The 23,176-nt window shown below is 42.4% G+C and overlaps 2 protein-coding genes across 2 annotated transcripts; one reads left to right on the top strand and one right to left on the bottom strand.

Moving 5' to 3' along the window:
* Window positions 1–4,616: 4,616 nt before the first annotated feature.
* On the top strand, window positions 4,617–9,750 carry LOC115110752 (claudin-4-like). Its single transcript, XM_029636636.2, has 3 exons — window positions 4,617–4,787; window positions 7,644–7,776; window positions 7,964–9,750. Exons 2-3 carry the CDS (start codon window positions 7,645–7,647, stop codon window positions 8,465–8,467), a joined length of 636 nt encoding a protein of 211 aa, XP_029492496.1. The 5' UTR covers window positions 4,617–4,787; window position 7,644; the 3' UTR covers window positions 8,468–9,750.
* LOC115110922 (coronin-1A-like) lies at window positions 9,334–19,124 on the bottom strand. Its single transcript, XM_065010310.1, has 11 exons — window positions 19,015–19,124; window positions 17,114–17,317; window positions 13,546–13,668; window positions 11,612–11,741; window positions 11,307–11,488; window positions 10,964–11,083; window positions 10,772–10,876; window positions 10,357–10,502; window positions 10,191–10,248; window positions 9,895–10,110; window positions 9,334–9,720 (listed from the first exon to the last, which is right to left on the bottom strand). The coding sequence occupies exons 2-11, from the start codon at window positions 17,309–17,311 to the stop codon at window positions 9,628–9,630; spliced, it is 1,371 nt and encodes a 456-aa protein (XP_064866382.1). The 5' UTR covers window positions 17,312–17,317; window positions 19,015–19,124; the 3' UTR covers window positions 9,334–9,627.
* Between the last annotated feature and the right edge of the window lie 4,052 nt (window positions 19,125–23,176).

Below are 23,176 nucleotides of genomic sequence, written 5' to 3'. Positions count from 1 at the left end.
CCGTTTTCAATATTTTCCCATCAAGGTTGTCTGTACCTGGTGGCTGATCATTATTGATGGAAAACAACAATTTTACACCTCTCCCACACTAATTTGGCCAAATTCAAAACAGCAATCCTTCTATTTTATTATTAGATCTTTTATACATAAATATGATTGGTTCACTGTTCAGTGTTATCATTTCACTTCTAGATTTGACCATTTTACTAGTGAAGTCATTGAAATGATTGGCAATATCGAAAGGTTTTGTTATAAATTACCTATCAACTTCAATGAACGATGGAGATTAATTGGGTTTTCTGCCCATGATATCATTTAAGGTACTCCAAGGTCTTTTTCCATTGTTTTTTTATGTCATTTATCTTGGTTAGGCATTATAATTTCTTCTTCTTTTTGTTAAGTTTAGTCACAAACTTTTTCAATTTACAGTGTCAACCAATCAGTTGAGCAGCCTGACCAGTTTGCCACCTCTTTTGCACAATTTCTTTTAACCATATCATTTTTCAATGAATCATCAACCCAGGGGGCTCTCACAGTTCTCACAGTTCTCACACAAATACTGCATTTGGATTCACTTCCTCATACACATCAGACCAACATACATATTTCAACAAAAGATTGCTGATCATTTTTTTGTATGATCTCTTATAAATTATTTTGGGCCCAATCTTTGGCACTTTGGCTTACCTTATTATTGTCACAGGGACCACGTTTACATTCACACCAATACCCCGTTATTATTCGGGATACTCAAGTATTTTGTTTTTAAACATCATATACCGTTAACAATAACCTGAAAAAGCCTGTTTCCCGGTTATAAGAAACCCTGGCTAGATACCTGGGATATGCTGATCTAAAACGGGATACTGTGGCATGTTAACATTTTATCCCATTTATTGTTGTTTTTGCGGTTCAGTTTTGCATATCATGGGTGTTGTGTGATGCATTATGTTTTCATCTGATTGTTAAACAAATCACTTCAAAAAGTAGGTTACTTGTGCAATTTGACCCACCCTAATAATTTAGCCTACTATAATTAAGTTACTGTAAGTTTCTGCTTATAATTTCCGACATTTGGTAGGCCATATTCAGTGGCGACCTGTCATTCAAGGCAGTTTTGAGCCACACATTTTTTGCAAAATGTAAGTAAAGAAAAAGGCTTTGCAAACAATAAATTTTTTATATATATCATTGAGTTAATAAAGCCGCATACAAACAAGGTCTCTTTTTTATTTATTTTTATAAGGAAGCTCCAAAATGCAGGTGTTTCAGCCTAGCTCAGTGCTTTCTGTTGTGGTGGGGCAAGCCAGCAGAAAATACGGAGCGTTGCGCCGTGATTGGCGCAGTGTTCTGTCAGTCATGGGGACACGACGTCACTGCCAAGGCAGTAAATTAACTGTTTCACTGCCAGACAAGGCTCCACTGATAGCAAGGTGTAGCAGTCGTATAGTGCAATTAATGTATTGTTTAGTGTTGTGGCTTTGCTGGCATACATACCACTTTTTTTAGTTTTTGCCACACCAAGATTTACATGCTAAAATCGCCACTGGCCATATTATAATTTCTGACATTTGGTAGGTCATTTGTTTATCAACTATAGTTTGATACATGCAGCTTCTCTTCTGTCATAACTTGCTGCCCCAGAAAATTCAATAAAGTAGTGCTCACCAGAATAATGTCTTACATCAATAGAATGAATGCATTAGTAATGTACTTAATACCAGTAAAGTTGTCTGTTTTGTTTAGGGATCAGGGACAAAACGCAATAACTCCAAAACAACAGAAAGATTGGTCCTGTGTTTGACCAGTTTTAAGGAAATGAAAGGCTGAGAAAATGACAAAACATGTTTCTGATAAGATTTCAGTTTGTTTTGGGTGCATATTTTATGTGGTTGAAACACTGTGCTTGCATAACAGTGTGAAAGATAACACATTACATGGGCATTTGCATTTTCTCAAGAGATCCTGAAAGAAAGAAGTCCTAGTTCTCCACTCCAGTTCCCAAGACAAAATTAGAATTTGTTGTATAATTTCACTGCAAGAAATGCATAATTCTGCAGGAGTTAATATTATGTTATGCTACACGTAAGAGGTTGTAGGCCTACAGTCAGTGTCCATATGGCTTATACCTATAAAGACCTTAAGCGGGATATGAGCTACTATCCGGATTACTGTGCACATATTAATGTGGTCAATGCTATGGTCACTACAGCCAATGGGAACGGATTTTGCTCTGGAGCAAAGCTCTGCAGTATTAGTGAAGAGATGATCAATACAAGTCGATGTAACAGATCCAACACTATTTGTATGCACTGTAGTTGGTTGAGTGATAACCTGGGTCGTATTACAGCCATTAGTCACAGTTAGAAGCTTCCTTTTGAGAGAAAATCGAGTTCTCTGTTAATATCACACACAATATCGAGCATTGCACACATATGATCAAATCAAATCAAATCAAATTTTATTTGTCACATACACATGGTTAGCAGATGTTAATGCGAGTGTAGCGAAATGCTTGTGCTTCTAGTTCCGACAATGCAGTGATAACCAACAAGTAATCTAACTAACAATTCTAAAACTACTGTCTTATACACAGTGTAAGGGGATAAAGAATATGTACATAAGGATATATGAGTGAGTGATGGTACAGAGCAGCATACAGTAGATGGTATTGAGTACAGTATATACATATGAGATGAGTATGTAGACAAAGTAAACAAAGTGGCATAGTTAAAGTGGCTAGTGATACATGTATCATATATGATCCAAATACTGAGTGTTAGCACTTCGTGGCGAAATGTAGCACCCCAAAGGGGCTGAATACTTATTGACTCAAGACATTTCAGATTTTCATTTTTAATTAATTTGTTTAAAAAAATAGAAAAACATAATTTCACACTATGGGGTTCAGGCTGTAACACAACAAAATGTGGAAAAAGTCAAGGGGTGTGAATACTTTCTGAAGGCACTGTATATTAATATGGGCTGTTCTTAGCCTTTTCCTTGGTAGCCTATCAGAGATAGATATGTGGAGAATAAAAAATTCAATAAAAACATTGTTTAGCTAATAGAGTCTGTCAATCAGGCACTTGTGTCAGTTGTTGTGTGTGTGATGTTGGGCCGAAGCTACTGACCCAGAAGCTTGGCTCTCTCACTCCTCCCAGGCTTTTGGGAGGAAGGGTGGACAATGAGCTTGTAGTAGGCGATATAAGCAATGTTCCCATTGTCACGACTTTCGCCGAAGTCGATCCCTCTCCTTGTTCGGCCTTCTAGCCATCGCCAATCCACTTTTCATCTTCCATTTTTTTGTCTTTGTCTTACACACCTGGTTTCAATTCCCCAATTACTTGTTCATTATTTAACCCTCTGTTCCCCCATGTTTGTTTGTGAGTAAATGTTTATTGTCTGTATTTGTGGCCTTGTATTTATACAACGTGTATTGTTGTATTATTTGAGTAAAATTGCTTTCATTACTCATATCTGGGGTCCTGCGCCTGACTCATCTCACCAGCTTCACACAGACGCATTACACCCATGCTCTCTGGCAGCTTTCATAGCTGGGATAAGTTCTTTCCACCTCTGGCACACAGGTTCAGAGAAGTCCCTCGTTGAGGAAGATGATTCCTCTCAAGTTTTTGTCTCTCTCCAAAACAGCCATCTTGTCCTTGAACCTTAGGAACTTGACCACTATCGGCCTGGGTCTGTCACCTGAGCTGGTTACAGGATTTCCAGACCTATTGGCGCGCTCCACCGCAATCTTCCTATGATCCATCTGCAGCTTTTCAGTAAAAAAATTGCTGACTTTCTCCTCAGACTATATCCAGGTCAGATGTGGAGACTCTGGTATGCCATCTACAAGAATGTTCTTCCTGCAGGATTGTCCTTCTAGTCTGTTTTCCCAGTCATTTGTAATAATGATTCACAGACATAGACTTAGAGTTTGTTGTCAACTTGCTGCAAGTCTCTTTCAGGGCATCCACCTCTCCCTGGGAGAACTGCAAACTGTTCTTAAGGTCTTGGACCTCTCTGGTCAGATCATCCATTCTTTTGTTAGCTGAGTCCACCAATATTTGGACAAAGCTCTTGAAGCTATTTTCCTGTTGCTGTAACAATTGCTTGTAGACATATTTTTGTTGATTTAAAAGATCATGCCCTTGCGATAGCAAAACACTGTCCTCTCCATTACTCCCACCTTCTTTAGCTTTGGGCAGCATGATGGTAGCGTTACACATTCTGGTAACAGAAAGTGTTCTGTTCTGTTGCAATTTTATAGTCTATGACATTTCAGATTTACATATGATAATTTTTCACAAAGTAGTTTGGATGTAGTGAACTCGTTTTTCAAAGTAACTTTAGTTCAGTAAACTATATTTGTCTTAAGGGGAGCTTTAATGTAGCTTAACTTCTTCCAGTGTGAAGTAATTGGTAGGTTGGTAAACTATTTTCAGAGTAGCTTCCCCAACACTGCTAAAAAGTTGTGACTAAACCTGGAATGTCAACACTGGAAACAAATGAAAGCTGGAAAAAGAGTGGGAAAGAGAGGCATGAGACAAGTCCAGACTGGTTGTGAGGTACATCCCTCTCTCTCCTGTTCTTCCCAGCCCCACCCTACACCTCACAGTCCACTCCAAAACCCTTTACATCACACCAGCTACATAACAGACCACCGCTTTACACAGATCAACGCCTGAATTAAGAGAGTAGAATTTCCTTTTTAAAGAGAAGGAAAACCCTTGACAAAGAACTTTACTTTTCAAATTTCCAATCAAGACAAGAGGACACCTAAGGTATTAGTTAAACTTTTCAACTTGTATCTCTGATTTTGTGCTATTTCAAATATAGTGCATAGTGCATTATAACTGCTTTTTAATTTGTTATAACTCTTAGTGGAGTAACCAATCCAATCAAGTTTAAATAAATGAATATTGATGGTATGTTTAGGGGGCAGACACATGCATGTAACATCCTTATACTTTCATGAATGTCACTTCATTCAAACAGACTAAGGTATGTATGATTCAGGCCATATGCAAAGTACAAACAAATACACTTTTTTTGTGCTCTCTGTCGATTAAAAGATCATAAGTTCTGAGGAACATTTCCACCCAAACGTTTACTTTTGACATGAATCTATTGTGAAACACTCTATGGTTAATCCAAAATACGCTACTTTTTCAATATGGTATAAGAAAGGTATTCATACTCTATTCCATTGATGAATCAAACATAACGCCATCATGTTATGCTCAGGATTCAGTGATTCACCAGGATCTATAAGTAGCAACAATTATTATTGTTTTGTTCTTACCACTCACCCCCATCCTCTCGACCTCTTCCTCTTACCCTCACCTCTATGGGTCCTTGTGAGAAGAGAAGACACATGTATGTCTTTGTTTTACTAGTCTGCCTGGTCTTGTCCAGTTGAATATAAAGAGAAGGGTCCAAGTAAGCACTATTGCATGTTTTCTTAATTCAATGAGAGTAGCATACCATCAAGAGGCGGCAGGTAACCTAGTGGTTAGAGTGTTGGGCTAGTCACCGAAAGGTTTCTGGATCGAACTACCGAGCTGACAAGGTAAAAATCTGTCATTTTGCCCCTGAACAAGGCAGTTGTTCCAAGGCCGTCAATGTGACAAAAGCATTTGTTCTAAACTGACATGCCTAGTTAAATAAATAAAACAATAGCTTAGATGGAATAAATAATATGATCCAGTGGAGAAAATAAAGGTGTGACATTTTGCAAGGCTACTGACTGTTGGGGTGGAAGAAAAGCTCTTTTGGCTTGATTTAGTAAAGTTGTACTCAGCTAAAGGTGTGACATTTTGCAAGGCTACTGACTGTTGGGGTGGAAGAAAAACTCTTTTGGCTTGATTTAGTAAAGTTGTACTCAGCTAAAGGTGTGACATTTTGCAAGGCTACTGACTGTTGGGGTGGAAGAAAAGCTCTTTTGGCTTGATTTAGTAAAGTTGTACTCAGCTAAAGGTGTGACATTTTGCAAGGCTACTGACTGTTGGGGTGGAAGAAAAGCTCTTTTGGCTTGATTTAGTAAAGTTGTACTCAGCTAAAGGGATGACATTTTACAAGGCTTCTGACTGTTGGGGTGGAAGAAAAGCTCTTTTGGCTTGATTTAGTAAAGTTGTACTCAGCTAAAGGTGTGACATTTTGCAAGGCTACTGACTGTTGGGGTGGAAGAAAAGCTCTTTTGGCTTGATTTAGTAAAGTTGTACTCAGCTAAATGACATTTTGCAAGGCTACTGACTGTTGGGGTGGAAGAAAAGCTCTTTTGGCTTGATTTAGTAAAGTTGTACTCAGCTAAAGGTGTGACATTTTGCAAGGCTACTGACTGTTGGGGTGGAAGAAAACTCTTTTGGCTTGATTTAGTAAAGTTGTACTCAGCTAAAGGTGTGACATTTTGCAAGGCTACTGACTGTTGGGGTGGAAGAAAAGCTCTTTTGGCTTGATTTAGTAAAGTTGTACTCAGCTAAAGGTGTGACATTTTGCAAGGCTACTGACTGTTGGGGTGGAAGAAAAGCTCTTTTGGCTTGATTTAGTAAAGTTGTACTCAGCTAAAGGGATGACATTTTACAAGGCTTCTGACTGTTGGGGTGGAAGAAAAGCTCTTTTGGCTTGATTTAGTAAAGTTGTACTCAGCTAAAGGTGTGACATTTTGCAAGGCTACTGACTGTTGGGGTGGAAGAAAAGCTCTTTTGGCTTGATTTAGTAAAGTTGTACTCAGCTAAAGGTGTGACATTTTGCAAGGCTACTGACTGTTGGGGTGGAAGAAAAGCTCTTTTGGCTTGATTTAGTAAAGTTGTACTCAGCTAAAGGTGTGACATTTTGCAAGGCTACTGACTGTTGGGGTGGAAGAAAAGCTCTTTTGGCTTGATTTAGTAAAGTTGTACTCAGCTAAAGGGATGACATTTTACAAGGCTTCTGACTGTTGGGGTGGAAGAAAAGCTCTTTTGGCTTGATTTAGTAAAGTTGTACTCAGCTAAAGGTGTGACATTTTGCAAGGCTACTGACTGTTGGGGTGGAAGAAAAGCTATTTTTGCTTGATTTAGTCAAGTTGTACTCAGCTAAAGGGATGACATTTTGCAAGGCTACTGACTGTTGGGGTGGAAGAAAAGCTCTTTTGGCTTGATTTAGTAAAGTTGTACTCAGCTAAAGGGATGACATTTTGCAAGGCTACTGACTGTTGGGGTGGAAGAAAAGCTCTTTTTGCTTGATTTAGTAAAGTTGTACTCAGCTAAAGGGATGACATTTGCTGGACTTTTTCGTAGGGCTAGGTGAGATTGAGTGGATCCAGGTGAGGAGAGGTTGAAGTCTCAGTGTGACTAGGAGTGGCAGCATGCCTCTGAGCTGCAGCAGCAGGCCTGTCACAACACGACTTAGTCCCAGGGCTGTGCTTTCTGAGACTTTGTTTTTAAATGCACCTCTGAGCTACACAATCCTGACTTGTACAGGCCTGTCATAGGGAATGAGTCTGTGTGTGTAAGTATGTGTGTGTAGGTGTTTGTGGGGTACTCTGCTGTGTGATGATCACAGAAATGACCATGTAATTCTATATCTACGTTTAAAGAAACCACATTCCTTTAATACCAGAATGGGAACTGTTTTGTATCCCCCCCCCCTCTCTCTTCCAGGATGGGATCTGCTGGGGTACAGATTGTATGTGTGGCCCTTGGGGTCCTGGGCCTGATCGGGGGCATTGTGTGCTGTGCCATCCCTAGGTGGAAAGTGTCATCATTTACAGGACAGAACATCGTAACGGCACAGGTACTGAGCAGATCAAGTGTTTTATTAGCCCTATGTGGTTTTCATTTTGAACTTCTAAATACTTTCTAACATTATATTGACTCTAATGACTCGGAAAATGTAGAATGAATGCAATGTGCTGAAGTCAAATAAGCTGTAATGAATGAATGGCGTGTGTATTACTGTAACTATTTGTCTCTGTGTGTAGGAAACTGAAGAGGGCCTGTGGATGACCTGTGTGGTGCAGAGTACTGGCCAGCAGCAGTGTAAGAGCTATGAGTCCCTGCTGGTCCTGCCATCTAACCTGCAGGCGGCCCGCGCCATGACCATCATCAGCTGCATGGTCACCTCCCTGGCCATCCTCATCTTGTTCGCCGGCGCCGACTTCACCACCTGCGTGGAGAATGAGGACATCAAGCCCAAGATCAGCCTTGTGGCTGGGATCGCTCTGTTGGTGTCTGGCCTCCTCCTCATCATCCCTGTCAGCTGGTCCGCCCACAACGTCATCAGCAACTTCTACAACCCCCTTGTGGCCCAGAAGATGGAGCTGGGAACCTGTATCTTTATTGGCTGGGCTGCTGGGGTGCTTCTGATTCTGGCCGGAGGCCTGCTCATGTGCTTCAGCAGAGCCAAATCTGGCAGCTCGGGAGGAACCGCCAAGTACTACGGCAACAGCGCTTCAGCCCCCGCCGCCAACAAGAACTACGTCTAGTGCATGTATTACACCTCTGTATGTTTGTATGTGTGTAGAGAGATAGTTTGATGGAAAGGAAATGGGTCAGACAGAATGGAAACAAGAAAGGGGAGGGGTTTAATCTTGAGGATAAAGAAGGGACATTATGAGTGGAAATAATGGTTGTAAATATTGAATATTTCAAAATAGTAAGACTGGTTTAGTTGTAGTTAATCCAAGGGTCCAATATGGTGGTTCAATTTAAAATACAAATATATGTTTCTTTTTTGGGGGGGACTAACTCAATATACTATAATATACTACAAATCGAAACTGTGTAGGGATGATGATGTACCTACATTCATACAGTTTCTTAACTGTGTCCAACTCACTAAGAATCACCTACATGAAGGTTAGACAGTCAAAGAGCACCGGAAATTCCAAAAACGATGGATAGAGGAAATTATTTTACAAATTGTGACGGCGAGGAAATATAACCAATTTTCAGTGTGGATCTCCGGACCTCGTTGAAGACGAAATGTAGCCCCCGGGGCAGAAGGAGTTTGACACCCTTGTTATAATGTGTTATCTCGTTGAGGTTTTTAATAATGGGTGACATGCTCCTGTAATGCCATGAATGAACAACAGAGAGCAAGGTGAGGGACTCAGTGCTCATGCATCTCCAAATACAGGTATAGTTAAATGACTGTATATATCATTTACATCCATGAGATCACAACTATTTTACTTATGTCAAATCAGCTTGTCTTTTACTTTTGTGTATCAAATACTAAATACATGTTTTTATTTTATTCTGTTGCAATAGAAATGATTGTCATCTCCTTCAGGTGTGCCATCCTTTGGATGGCGTTTGGAAATGTTAACAAAAGCAAAACAAGTTTAAATATTTTGGATAATATTAAGGACTTTTATTTCCAACTATGTAAGAGCATATATTAAAAACAAGTCTCTATAAATGGGAAAACTGACACCAACAAAACAAATTCAAGCTTCCAGACCCAAAAATATTTGGCTGCTGATATTGATGGATCCTGTCTCCAACTCTCCCTTTAAACATCTTTCCTTCAAACATCCCCAACTATTTATAACTATTTTACTTTCATCTCCTCTTTATCTTCTCCTCTTTACACCTCCTTCTCTCTCTCCATCAGCTCCATCTCGAACCCAATGGCTCTGTTTCAATTATTGCTCTCCAGTTTGCTTACGCGCTTGGTCAGCTCCTCTACTGTTTCCTTCAGAGCCTTCACCTCCTTCTGCAAGGCATGTACCTCCTGAGAGAGAGAGAGAGAGAGAGAGAAAGATAGAGACAAAAAAGAGAGAGAGAGAGAGAGAGAAGGAGAGGGGAGATTCCTGGTGAAATGTGCAAAAGAAGAAGCCCTATCTAAAATACAGTATCTATTCACAGATATATCAGAGCATGTAGGTAGATGCAGCCATGTCCTTACCCCAGTGTTACCGTGCTGATGCCCCATGGCTGCTGATGTCGTCTTCAGAAGACTTTTGTGAACTTTGAACTCTTTGGATTTGGTGGTTGTCGCAAAACCGTCCTTCAAGGAGATCAGGATAGGTTGGCCCTCTTTGCCTTCAAACCACTCATTGGCCTCCACAGACGGCTCTGGACCCATGGTGTCTGGGTACAAATCCTCCTGAAACAGGTCAGACTGAAGAGCGAGAGAGAGAAAGTGAGATATTTAAGAATCACATGCTTTGAGTTATAGTCATTCTTTAAAAGTGTATTTACCTTGCGGGGCACCGTCATGACAATGGGCTCACACTTCCTCTCATGAAGCTTGTAAAACCTGGTGGAGGACGAATAAAACAATATACATTCCCATTTTACAAACAGCGCTTGTGTGTATGTGTGTGTATACTGGCGAGTGAAAATGTCCATGACTCTGTGTGGTTACCTGGCGATTTCACACTTGTTGACCTCCAGGCCCCTCTTGGGCATGTAGCCCATGCCCTTCTGACTCTCCTTACTGCTGTACATGGACAGGTAGTGAACATAGGGAGCCTCATCCGTCACCTCAAAGTACCGGATACTGCTGTCACCCTGAGGCACGAAAATTAATGGTTAGTAAACCATAGTGTGTGTGTGTCAAAGGAGGTTGGTGGCATCTTATTTGGGGAGAAAGGGCTCACGTAATGGCTGGAGCGGAATAGGTGGAATGGTATCGAATATATAAAACACATGGTTTCATGTGTTTGATGCCATTCCATTTGCTTCGTTCTGGCCATTATTTTGAGCTGTTCTCAAAAAACATTTGAGCCTCCTGGGTGTGTGTGTGTGTGTGTGTGTGTGTGTGTGTTTTTAACTCTAACCTTGCCACAGAGGTAGACGACGCAAGTGTCAGGGTCAAAAAAGGGCAATAGGACACCACTGCTGGTGTCCAACTCCTGCAGGGTGAGTGGCTCTCCAAAGCTCTTCTGTCAAACACATACCGGTCATGTCGGGTCTTAAGACACTATTCATAAGGCTTTATAAGACGTTCATAATTGTCTCATAACACTCACCGGGTCCCAAAGTGCCACCTGTCTCTCACTCATGCGACTGAAGCCGGTGCTCAGGATCTTCCCATCGGACACAAACACAGCCTTAACAGGCCTGGAGCCTTCGTGGGTCTTCTCCTTCTCCTGAGAGAGACAGAGAGGCAGAGCGAGAGAGATGCAGACTCAGGGAAAGACAGACACTCAACAAAGGAGGTTCATCTAGGAGGGAACTATATGAACTAATCCCTGACTGTGATTCTATTGAGATCTATGACATTAAACCTGGTAGCTAGGTGCATATGACTGTCCAGGGTAGAGTGGCTGGTTCTCCTGTGGTATTGATGGGGGCAGGGAGGGGGGCACTCACGGCGATGACTGTGCCCTTGCGAGGGTCCAGCACACGTATGGTCTTGTCCTTACAGGAGGTGAGGATCTGGGAGCCGTCCCTGTTCCAGCAGGCACTGTAGATGAGGTCAGGGTGGACCGAGTCGATCCTCACCATGGCCTCTCCACACGCCACGTTCCACAGGATCACCACGTTGTCACAGCCTGGAAGCCAGGGGAGAGAGAGACGGAGGAACAGGCAGTTAGGCCATGCAGTGCTACTCCACTTATGTTAACAGTTGAAGAGGCACTTGTATTCTGAGACGATGCATCATAGCAGTGCTATACCTGCGCTCATGAGCACATTGTGGGCAGTGGGGTGCCAACTGAGGATGCCCACGCGTTTGGAGTGCCCCTCCAGCTTCACCACGGGGTCGTTCAAGGGCGTGACCAGGCCACCCTCCGGGATCTCCCAAATCTGAACGATAGAGAGGTAGAGGAAGAGGAGGGTATGTCATTACACTGAGTTAACACAGTACATACAGTGCCTTGCGAAAGTATTCGGCCCCCTTGAACTTTGCGACCTTTTGCCACATTTCAGGCTTCAAACATAAAGATACAAAACTGTATTTTTTTGTGAAGAATCAACAACAAGTGGGACACAATCATGAAGTGGAACGACATTTATTGGATATTTCAAACTTTTTTAACAAATCAAAAACTGAAAAATTGGGCGTGCAAAATGATTCAGCCCCTTTACTTTCAGTGCAGCAAACTCTCTCCAGAAGTTCAGTGAGGATCTCTGAATGATCCAATGTTGACCTAAATGACTAATGATGATAAATACAATCCACCTGTGTGTAATCAAGTCTCCGTATAAATGCACCTGCACTGTGATAGTCTCAGAGGTCCGTTAAAAGCGCAGAGAGCATCATGAAGAACAAGGAACACACCAGGCAGGTCCGAGATACTGTTGTGAAGAAGTTTAAAGCCGGATTTGGATACAAAAAGATTTCCCAAGCTTTAAACATCCCAAGGAGCACTGTGCAAGCGATAATATTGAAATGGAAGGAGTATCAGACCACTGCAAATCTACCAAGACCTGGCCGTCCCTCTAAACTTTCAGCTCATACAAGTAGAAGACTGATCAGAGATGCAGCCAAGAGGCCCATGATCACTCTGGATGAACTGCAGAGATCTACAGCTGAAGTGGGAGACTCTGTCCATAGGACAACAATCAGTCGTATATTGCACAAATCTGGCCTTTATGGAAGAGTGGCAAGAAGAAAGCCATTTCTTAAAGATATCCATAAAAAGTGTCGTTTAAAGTTTTGCCACAAGCCACCTGGGAGACACACCAAACATGTGGAAGAAGGTGCTCTGGTCAGATGAAACCAAAATTGAACTTTTTGGCAACAATGCAAAACGTTATGTTTGGCGTAAAAGCAACACAGCTCATCACCCTGAACACACCATCCCCACTGTCAAACATGGTGGTGGCAGCATCATGGTTTGGGCCTGCTTTTCTTCAGCAGGGACAGGGAAGATGGTTAAAATTGATGGGAAGATGGATAGAGCCAAATACAGGACCATTCTGGAAGAAAACCTGATGGAGTCTGCAAAAGACCTGAGACTGGGACAGAGATTTGTCTTCCAACAAGACAATGATCCAAAACATAAAGCAAAATTTACAATGGAATGGTTCAAAAATAAACATATCCAGGTGTTAGAATGGCCAAGTCAAAGTCCAGACCTGAATCCAATCGAGAATCTGTGGAAATAACTGAAAACTGCTGTTCACAAATGCTCTCCATCCAACCTCACTGAGCTCGAGCTGTTTTGCAAGGAGGAATGGGAAAGAATTTCAGTCTCTCGATGTGCAAAACTGATAGAGACATACCCCAAGCGACTTACAGCTGTAATCGCAGCAAAAGGTGGCTCTACAAAGTATTAACTTAAGGGGGCTGAATAACAATTTTTCAGTTTTTGATTTGTTAAAAAAGTTTGAAATATCCATAAATGTCGTTCCACTTCATGATTGTGTCCCACTTGTTGTTGATTCTTCACAAAAAATACAGTTTTATATCTTTATGTTTGAAGCCTGAAATGTGGCAAAAGGTCGCAAAGTTCAAGGGGGCCAAATACTTTCGCAAGGCACTGTAGATACAGAACACTAATCAACTGGATCACACAGGGACATATGTCCTAAAGTGCGTCCATAATATAATTCTACTTAACAAGCTCAACACTATGGCCAGTGAAAAGTTGTGACCTCTACTTACCATGACACTGCAGTCCTCTGAACCACTGGCGATGATGTTGTCGTTGTGGGGACAGAACTCAATATCCAGCACTGGGCCCGTGTGTCCACAGACTGTGGGCTGGGACATGTCAATACGACCCGTCTACAGGGAGACACAAAGGAAAAAGATGGGTTACTATGACACAAATAAACACACACACACACAAGCTGATGGCTCAAACAGGAGATAAATACTACAGTATGCAGTAAGAACACACAGAGATGTAGAGTGTTGCTACCACTGTGGTCTTGGCAACAGAAAGACCTAGAGAGGGTTCAGAGGAGAGGAACTCAGTCAGCTGATGACAATTGTATAGCTATGCCTGAAATCAGCCTTAGAGAGCAGAGAACTATACTGGGAGAGCACTAGCAGTCTGCAGGGTTCCCATGGCCCTGGAGGAACACACACAGGATCTGGACTGTTGGCCCTGGTGGAACACACACAGGATCTGGACTGTTGGTCCTCTCTGTCACGTTGGCCCTCGCCCATCATTCACAGTACCAAAACAAAACCATCTACATTCAATAATGTACTAAGGATGTACAGTACATGCCTTATTTTGAATATGAAGTGGCATAATGTTTTTTTTCATACTTTATTCAAATGTTTCTCCTAATGTTCCTGCCTTCATTGTAGATGAACAATCAGCTGCCATCCTAAAACCTCTTAGTCACCGTCTCAATAATAGTGATCACACACGGGTTATATGGCTGTAGTAATAACTACAGAGTAGTTAAGTGACAGAAAAATGTACTTCTCCAACATATAAATCAAGGTAGACTCAGCGATATGACGTAGATGCAGAAAGTAAACAGCATAGTGGGTCAATTTCCACAACAACTAAGAGCATTGAAGCACAAGGCTCAACTTCTCAGCGTTTTCGGTTCCGTGGCTCCCACACTGTAAGAGCGTGAAGCACAAGGCTCAACTTCTCAGCTGTTTCGGTCCTGTGGCTCCCACACTGTAAGAGCGTGAAGCACAAGGCTCAACTTCTCAGCTGTTTCGGTCCTGTGGCTCCCACACTGTAAGAGCGTGAAGCACAAGGCTCAACTTCTCAGCTGTTTCGGTCCTGTGGCTCCCACACTGTAAGAGCGTGAAGCACAAGGCTCAACTTCTCAGCTGTTTTGGTCCTGTGGCTCCCACACTGTAAGAGCGTGAAGCACAAGGCTCAACTTCTCAGCTGTTTCGGTCCTGTGGCTCCCACACTGTAAGAGCGTGAAGCGAACCGGTGCACATGAGCAGATACTTTGTGTGACTGTGTGAAGTCGTGCATCTCGCTCATCTCAATATCTGCAGTCATTTCGCTGTCTACCTTTAAATCAAATTATTGTTCACTTGGGAACAATGGCTTCCTTTGACCAAATCATTAGGCCTTAAATGCACTGAGAATTTTGGTTGAGAGGGCTACTATTCATCCCTGTTACAGGGAAGTCCAAACAGTGATGCAATGGCGTCTACCCATGACGTTGAGACAGTCTATATCTTTGGGTAAAAATACATCTGTTATATCTAGGTATCTGTTCTATATATGAATATGCATACAGTTAATGTCAAAGTCTTTCAATTACACCTTTATGCTTCAATATCACATAACGCATTCAAAATCAATCTAGATATTGACTACTATAAGACCATTACATACACTATATATACAAAAGTATGTGGACACCCCTTCAAATGAATGCATTTGGCTATTTCAGCCCCACCCGTTGCTGACAGGTGTATAAAATCGAGCACACAGCCATGCAAACTCCATTAACAAACTGGCAATAGAATGGCTTTACTGAAGAGCTCAGTGACTTTCAATGTGGCACAGTCATAGGATGACACCTTTCCAACAAGTCAGTTTGTCACATGTCTGCCCTGCTAGAGCTGCCCCGATCAACTGTATGTGCTGTTATTGTGAAGTGGAAACGTCTAGGAGAAGTGCTAGGCCACACAAGCTCACAGAACGGGACTGCCGAGTGCTGAAGCACGTTGCGTGTAAATATCGTCTGTCCTCGGTTGCAACACTCACTACCGAGTTCCAAACTGCCACTGGAAGCAACGTCAACACAATAACTGTTTGTTGGGAGCTTCATGAAATGGGTTTCCATGGCCGAGCAGCTGCTCATCACCATGCACAATGCCAAGCATCTCCTGGAGTGGTGTAAAGCTCGCTGCAATTGGACTCCAGAGCAGTGGAAATGTGTTCTCTGGAGTGATTAATCACACTTCACCATCTGGCAGTCCAATGGACAAATCTGGGTTTGGTGGATGCCAGGAGAACGCTACCTGCCCCAATGCATACTGTCAACTGTAAAGTTTGGTGGAGGAGAAATAATGGTATGGGGCTGTTTTTCATGGTTCGGGCTAGGCACCTTAGTTCCAGTGAAGGGAAATATTAATGCTACAGCATACAATGACATTCTAGATGATTCTGTGCTTCCAACTTTGTGGCAACAGTTTGGGGACGGCCCTTTCCTGTTTCAGCACGACAATGTCCCCGTGCACAAAGCGATGCCCATACAGAAATGGTTTGTCAAGATCGGTGTGGAAGAATTTAACTGGCCTGCACAAAGCCCTGACCTCAACCCCATTGAACACCTTTGGGATGAATTGGAATGCCGACAGGGTGCCAGGCCTAATCGTCCAACATCAGTGCCCAACCTCACTAATGCTCTTGTGGCTGAATGGAAGCAAGTCCCTGCAGCAATGTTCCAACATCGAGTGGAAAGCCTTCACAGAAGAGTGGAGGCTGTTATAGCAGCAAAGGGGGGACCAACTTCATACTAATTCCTATGAATTTGGAATGAAATGTTCGACAAGCAGGTGTCAACATACTTTTGGTCATGTAGTGTATGTGTTTGTTGCTGATGTTGCAGCACATTCGTCCCATGCTGATACTGTACCTGCATCCCACATATGCTTCTGTTTTTCAATGTCAAACCCACCAAATTTGCATGCATGTATGCATGACCAAAGAGCTATATTTTCATGTTATCTGACCATAGCACCGGTTCCAATCCATGTGCCAATGCTATTGATCAAACTCCAGGCGGTGCTATAGTCAGATGGCATGAAAATATAACTCTAGCTCAGTAAATAGCTCAGTATATATATATTTTATACAGTCTTTTTTTCTCATCTTTATCAAGTGTGCTAATAATTTTGGACCTGACTGTATATGCAGCAGCACTATACTGCGCCCTAGCCACATCCTGTCAAGACTGTGTTGCACTGAACCGCTCCAAATATGGTGAAAAACTAGCAACAACACAGAGAGAGTTCAGTGACGTGTAGAACCGAAACTCTGCCACAAACTTCCTTATTCAGCACAATGTGTGATGCCGCCTTGCAATATTCAAAATTAAAATGAACACTGTACAAACGACACGCTAATGAGCATTTTCATCGAAATTGTAGCGTAGTTGGGAAAATCTGGGCATGAATGAAAGTGACATTTTGAAACTTCAAGATTTGAGACTGAGGCCACTTCTGAGACCTGAAAACGTCTAACTTCACTTAAGGCATTCACTTTGACCTCTGTCTCTCTGCTCAGGCCCACCTTGTTCAGAGGCAGCACTAGGAAGGCCCCTCCTCCGCTGGCATCCACAATCATGGCCACGAACTTGGGGTTGACAGAGCAGAAGTTGCTGTCCCAGGTCATCTGGGAGATGCGGATGTCATCGTAGCACTGGTCAGCCTTCACCCCCTGGCCGAAGACATGACGGAACTTACTGGCCCTGACTACCTTCCTGGACATGGTGACCTGATAGGGGAGAGAGATGAGGATGGGGAGAGGAGAGAGGGGGGGGGGGGGTGGGTTAGTGTGAGAATTAAGAGGAGATATAAGAAGAAAAGGGAAGAGGGCAGAGTTTTTAATGCACAGCAGTAGACTAATCAAGTGGTTATTTTATTTAAGAATATGCAGACTGCTACTGTAGCCAGTGAGGTGTCACCAGGCACCTCTACAACATTTACATAGACAGAGAGAGAGAGAGAGAGAGAGAGAGAGAGAGAGAGAGAGAGAGAGAGAGAGAGAGAGACAGAGAGAGAGAGAGAGAGAGAGAGAGAGAGAGACAGAGAAAGGGGAGAGAGAGAGAGAGAGAGAGAGAGAGAGACAGAGAGAGAGGGGAGAGAGAGAGAGAGAGAGAGAGAGAGAGAGAGAGAGAGAGAGAGAGAGAGAGAAAAGAGAGGGAAAGAGAGAGAGAGAGAGAGAGAGAAGAGAGAGAGAGAAAAGAGAGGGAGTGAGAGAGATGTATAGAAGAAAAACACTAATCTGTGAAATAAATGTAACTGTTTTCATTTGCATAAATAATACACAAATGCAAGTATAAACATTTTACAGGATATGAAGAGCAATGTAGGGATTTGAATAATGTGACCTTAGATGCCACAAAATGTCTTAAGAACATGAGCATCACTGACTCACTCCCTAGTTAGACCACAAGACAAACACATAGTGAGGAGACAAACATACAGACACAAAGCTACAGGAAGGAAGGACAATACAGGAAAAGCAGAGAAAAGGGGAAGAAAGAACTTGCACAACTACTTCCTCCAGTCTGCAACTGTTTCTTTTTCTCTTTATTATCCGAGGTACACTTGTGGCTCTGAGCAATGCTTTAACTCACATCTAGTCATAGGGATGAACCCGCACAGAGAGAGAAAACATGGAGAATTGAAGGAAAAATGAGCATATGGGACTACAGAGGCAAACTGAAAGGCATACTCCACTGCTGTTTGGAAATCATGTGAACCAGGAACCTACAGCAACAGTTAGACCACATCCTACAGAACAAACTATCGTTCTTTCCGTTTCATTCACACACATGCTCTCTTTGTCCCTCTCTAATGCTCCTTTTCACACATTGAACAATTGGCAGATATGTATATGATATTATTTTTTTACGAGCTATAACCAAAGAGAATGCAACTGGTTGAAATATTGTCGTCCAATTTAGGGTTTGTAGGGTTTGTAATGCATTACTGTCAGTAGATCGTCCTCATGTTCAATGCATAGGCTACATTTCACAAGTTTCAGATTTATCAATAAGAATATTAGTGCACACAATGACTCAGTCCTGACCTACAGCCCATACATTTATGCTGTAAAACGACAACTCTAAAAGAGTGAGCAGAGAATTTACCTCCATTTGCAGACCTTACTTCCTCAAATCTGAAGCTGCGCTGACTCTGAATCCCTTGGCTAAAGACTTAGGCCTCATTGTTCTTGTAGCATTTGTGCATCACAAGACCTCTTTGGTAGACATTCATCTAATGCAATAATCCTTTGCAGAGTGTACCTTAATGTTATAAAGGACCAGGACCGGAGTACATGTCAATAATGGTGTGTGTGTGTGTGTGTGTAGGCCTACAGCATGATCAAATAAAGTGACAGCAATTATGGACTATCAGTCACATGGTTTGTGATTACTAGGAGAAGGATGCTGAAAGCAGGCCTACCTGTTTTAGTGATGGGGAAATGTTCTGCTCAGTCAGGCTCCCTGCTTGGTTCTGCTGTGTCGCCAGAGAGGAGTAGGAGCCGGTAGTCTAGGGTAGATCTCTTTATGTGATGGAGGAAGTGAGAGTTTTAGATGAAGGTGGAAATGGGAGGTGTCTCATTCTGTCTTCTTACTTGCTGGGGTTGAAACATTTAAATGACAGATCTCAAGAAGAGATTAGATGAAGTTGTTGATATGCAGACCAAAGTGAGCCTAATTAATTAGACTAATCAAATCATCAAGGCTGTATTACTTTGATTTGATTACATTTAAATTAATATATATATATATATATATATATATGAAGATAAACACTGTAATGTCACTGGAACAGTCTCCAGAGTGCTCTAAAGCTTTGGGCCTCCCGAGTGACGCAGCGGTCTAAGGCACTGCATCGCAGTGCTAGAGGCATCACTACAGACCAGGTTTGATCCCGGGCTGTATCACAACCGGCTGTGATTGGGAGGCCCATAGGGCGTCGCACATTTGGCCAGTGTCGTCTGGGTTAGGGGAAGGTTTGGCCGAGGGGGCTTCACAAGTAGGCTGTCATTGTAAATAAGAATTTGTTCCGAACTGACTTGCCTAGTTAAATAAATAAAGAACAATGAATTATAGGGTTAGGTCAGCCCAAGGATCCCACTTAGCATCTACCATACTGTAGTTGCCTACTTGCAGTGGGGACTGTTGACTGTGGGATATAAATATGCGCAAAGAGGGTGCTGCTGTGTACAGGACAACCGCCCACAAAAATCGCAATTTAACCTCTGTGCACAATGTATGTATAACAGGATGGAGTCAAACAGAGAATGCCATGGCACAGCTAGGCTCTGTTTAAAGACACATGCGTGGATAACAAGATGGAGTCAAACAGAGAATGCCATGGCACAGCTAGGCTCTGTTTAAAGACACATGTATGGATAACAAGATGGAGTCAAACAGAGAATGCCATGGCACAGATAGGCTCTGTTTAAACACACATGTATGGATAACAGGATGGAGTCAAACAGAGAATGCCATGGCACAGCTAGGCTCTGTTTAAAGACACATGTATGGATAACAAGATGGAGTCAAACAGAGAATGCCATGGCACAGCTAGGCTCTGTTTAAAGACACATGTATGGATAACAAGATGGAGTCAAACAGAGAATGCCATGGCACAGCTAGGCTCTGTTTAAAGACACATGTATGGATAACAGGATGGAGTCAAACAGAGAATGCCATGGTACAGCTAGGCTCTGTTTAAAGACACATGTATGGATAACAAGATGGAGTCAAACAGAGAATGCCATGGCACAGCTAGGCTCTGTTTAAAGACACATGTATGGATAACAAGATGGAGTCAAACAGAGAATGCCATGGCACAGCTAGGCTCTGTTTAAAGACACATGTATGGATAACAAGATGGAGTCAAACAGAGAATGCCATGGCACAGATAGGCTCTGTTTAAACACACATGTATGGATAACAGGATGGAGTCAAACAGAGAATGCCATGGTACAGCTAGGCTCTGTTTAAAGACACATGTATGGATAACAAGATGGAGTCAAACAGAGAATGCCATGGCACAGATAGGCTCTGTTTAAACACACATGTATGGATAACAGGATGGAGTCAAACAGAGAATGCCATGGCACAGCTAGGCTCTGTTTAAACACACATGTATGGATAACAGGATGGAGTCAAACAGAGAATGCCATGGCACAGCTAGGCTCTGTTTAAACACACATGTATGGATAACAGGATGGAGTCAAACAGAGAATGCCATGGCACAGCTAGGCTCTGTTTAAAGACACATGCGTAGATAACAAGATGGAGTCAAACAGAGAATGCCATGGCACAGCTAGGCTCTGTTTAAACACACATGTATGGATAACAGGATGAAGTCAAACAGAGAATGCCATGGCACAGCTAGGCTCTGTTTAAAGACACATGTATGGATAACAAGATGGAGTCAAACAGAGAATGCCATGGTACAGCTAGGCTCTGTTTAAAGACACATGTATGGATAACAAGATGGAGTCAAACAGAGAATGCCATGGCACAGCTAGGCTCTGTTTAAACACACATGTATGGATAACAAGATGGAGTCAAACAGAGAATGCCATGGCACAGCTAGGCTCTGTTTAAACACACATGTATGGATAACAAGATGGAGTCAAACAGAGAATGCCATGGCACAGCTAGGCTCTGTTTAAACACACATGTATGGATAACAGGATGAAGTCAAACAGAGAATGCCATGGCACAGCTAGGCTCTGTTTAAAGACACATGTATGGATAACAAGATGGAGTCAAACAGAGAATGCCATGGTACAGCTAGGCTCTGTTTAAAGACTCATGTATGCATCCTTTAACCAGACCCTGCTCCCTCAACCCCCCTGAAAACATCTCCATTAAAACAAGCAAGAGAACAGAACAGGAGAGACCAAAAAGACAGAATGGAAGGCCAGAGACAGGTTTAAAAATATAGACTTCAGTTTATTGCACAATCGTTGCTGGAGACTGAGGAGTGGGAGGGCCTGTCTGTATAATGCAAGACACTACAGATGGACACGTAGAGAAACTAGACACAGGGAGATACAAGATGGCCATAAATTAACAGAAGCGTTGGTGAGAAGAACACAGGCGGGTCAATGAGGCACAGTAGGATGCAACTTGCACCCAGACATGGAGCAGGACAGACAAAACACATTAAAACACAGATTTCACACATGAAGTATGAGATCTTAAAACAGCTCATATATTCAAACATACAGGGTCCATAATATACATTCATAACTGGTTTGTGCAACCCTGAACATGCAGGGTTTGGTCACTCCTAGCACGTTAACACTGTTGAGTAGTAAGTATGTCAGTCAGTCACATTGCCTGTGGAAAAGCAACCTGTCTAACTCTGGTATTTGTTTTCCACCAATGGTCCTTTGACTAATCACATCAGGTCTTTTCACATCAGATCTTTTTCAGAGATGATTGGTCAAAAGATCAATTAGTGAAAATATCAGAACTGGGCTTCCTCTGCCAGACACAGAACGGTTGGCGGTGAGCCTTTATACGATACAATATGATGCCTGCAATAGACTGCAACGTTACAGAGTTATGTCCACCAGATGGGGCCAAATAAACAGCCAGTCAATTCATTTACAAAAACCAAGAGAGACCGAAGACAAGGACAAACAGAGAAACAGACAGACCCTCAAGAAAGCTCCCTTCATCAAGAGGAAAAGGACATTTCATTATCAGTACAGACAGTATCATAATTAGTACCAACCCTCCACAGAGTAATTGTATCAATAATAATAAGTATCATCATCATCATCGTATAACAATAGTGGACAGTTAATCCTTTATAAATAGTCAGAAACAGGCTAGCTGGCACCTGTGTACAAAAAAAAAAACATTACATTTTGTTAGTGTTTCATATATGATGTCATCATTATCATCATAGAATAGCAGAATATACAGACTAAAACAATGACCATTGGCTGGCCTGGTTCCATCTCTGAAAAATGGTACTGTTGGTGGGCCTGGTTCCATCTCTGAAAAATGGTTTTCAGTTCTTTCTCCCACCACTCTTCCCATCTTCCCGTTTCCACAGTCTTACTCTTTTCTCAACCGCTCTTTAAATACATTTCACCTTGTTTTATCAGATCCCACCCCAAGAATCCCTAAATAATCCCTACTTCTACTACTACTGCTGACTCTTGCCTTCCCTCGGACCCTTACCCAGTTCCGGAGTCCCTCACGGTGGCCTCTGTGGTGTGTGGCTCTAAAAGCCATGTTTCAGAGAGGAACCCCCTGGCCTCAACGTAACAGCTATAGGACCCTGAGAAGTGGAAAACCCAGGGTGGTGGAGTCCCTTTGAGTAGAGAACTGACCCTTTTTGTTTTTGTGACAGTTGAGAAACATACCACTTGAACACACATCCACTTCAGACAGTGTAAATGTATTTGTATCTGATAATGCATAGATATCCAGTTGTAATCAGAGGTATTCATACATGCCCCCCCCCCTCCTGTATCTTCCCCATCTTTTATTTTTATGAGGTTATATTTAATCGAGCAAAAGCATTCTTAAACCCTGGGTCTCTCAAAAACCCACACGGTTACCCATCTCTACAACAGAAC

This window comes from Oncorhynchus nerka, linkage group LG26 (genome assembly GCF_034236695.1).
Source record: "Oncorhynchus nerka isolate Pitt River linkage group LG26, Oner_Uvic_2.0, whole genome shotgun sequence".
Classification (NCBI taxonomy): Eukaryota; Metazoa; Chordata; class Actinopteri; order Salmoniformes; family Salmonidae; genus Oncorhynchus; species Oncorhynchus nerka.
This window is presented reverse-complemented; position numbering and strand designations above follow the sequence as displayed.

Excerpts from the sequence above, each read along its gene's own strand:
- LOC115110752 (XM_029636636.2), top strand. The coding sequence starts at position 7,645 with ATGGGATCTGCTGGGGTACAGATTGTATGTGTGGCCCTTGGGGTCCTG. Across the intron at positions 7,777-7,963 it reads AGAACATCGTAACGGCACAG|GAAACTGAAGAGGGCCTGTG; the intron begins GTACTGAGCAGA and ends CTCTGTGTGTAG.
- LOC115110922 (XM_065010310.1), bottom strand. The coding sequence starts at position 17,311 with ATGTCCAGGAAGGTAGTCAGGGCCAGTAAGTTCCGTCATGTCTTCGGC. Across the intron at positions 11,489-11,611 it reads CAATGTGCTCATGAGCGCAG|GCTGTGACAACGTGGTGATC; the intron begins GTATAGCACTGC and ends CCTGGCTTCCAG. Across the intron at positions 9,721-9,894 it reads ATCAGCACGGTAACACTGGG|GAGGTACATGCCTTGCAGAA; the intron begins GTAAGGACATGG and ends TCTCTCTCTCAG.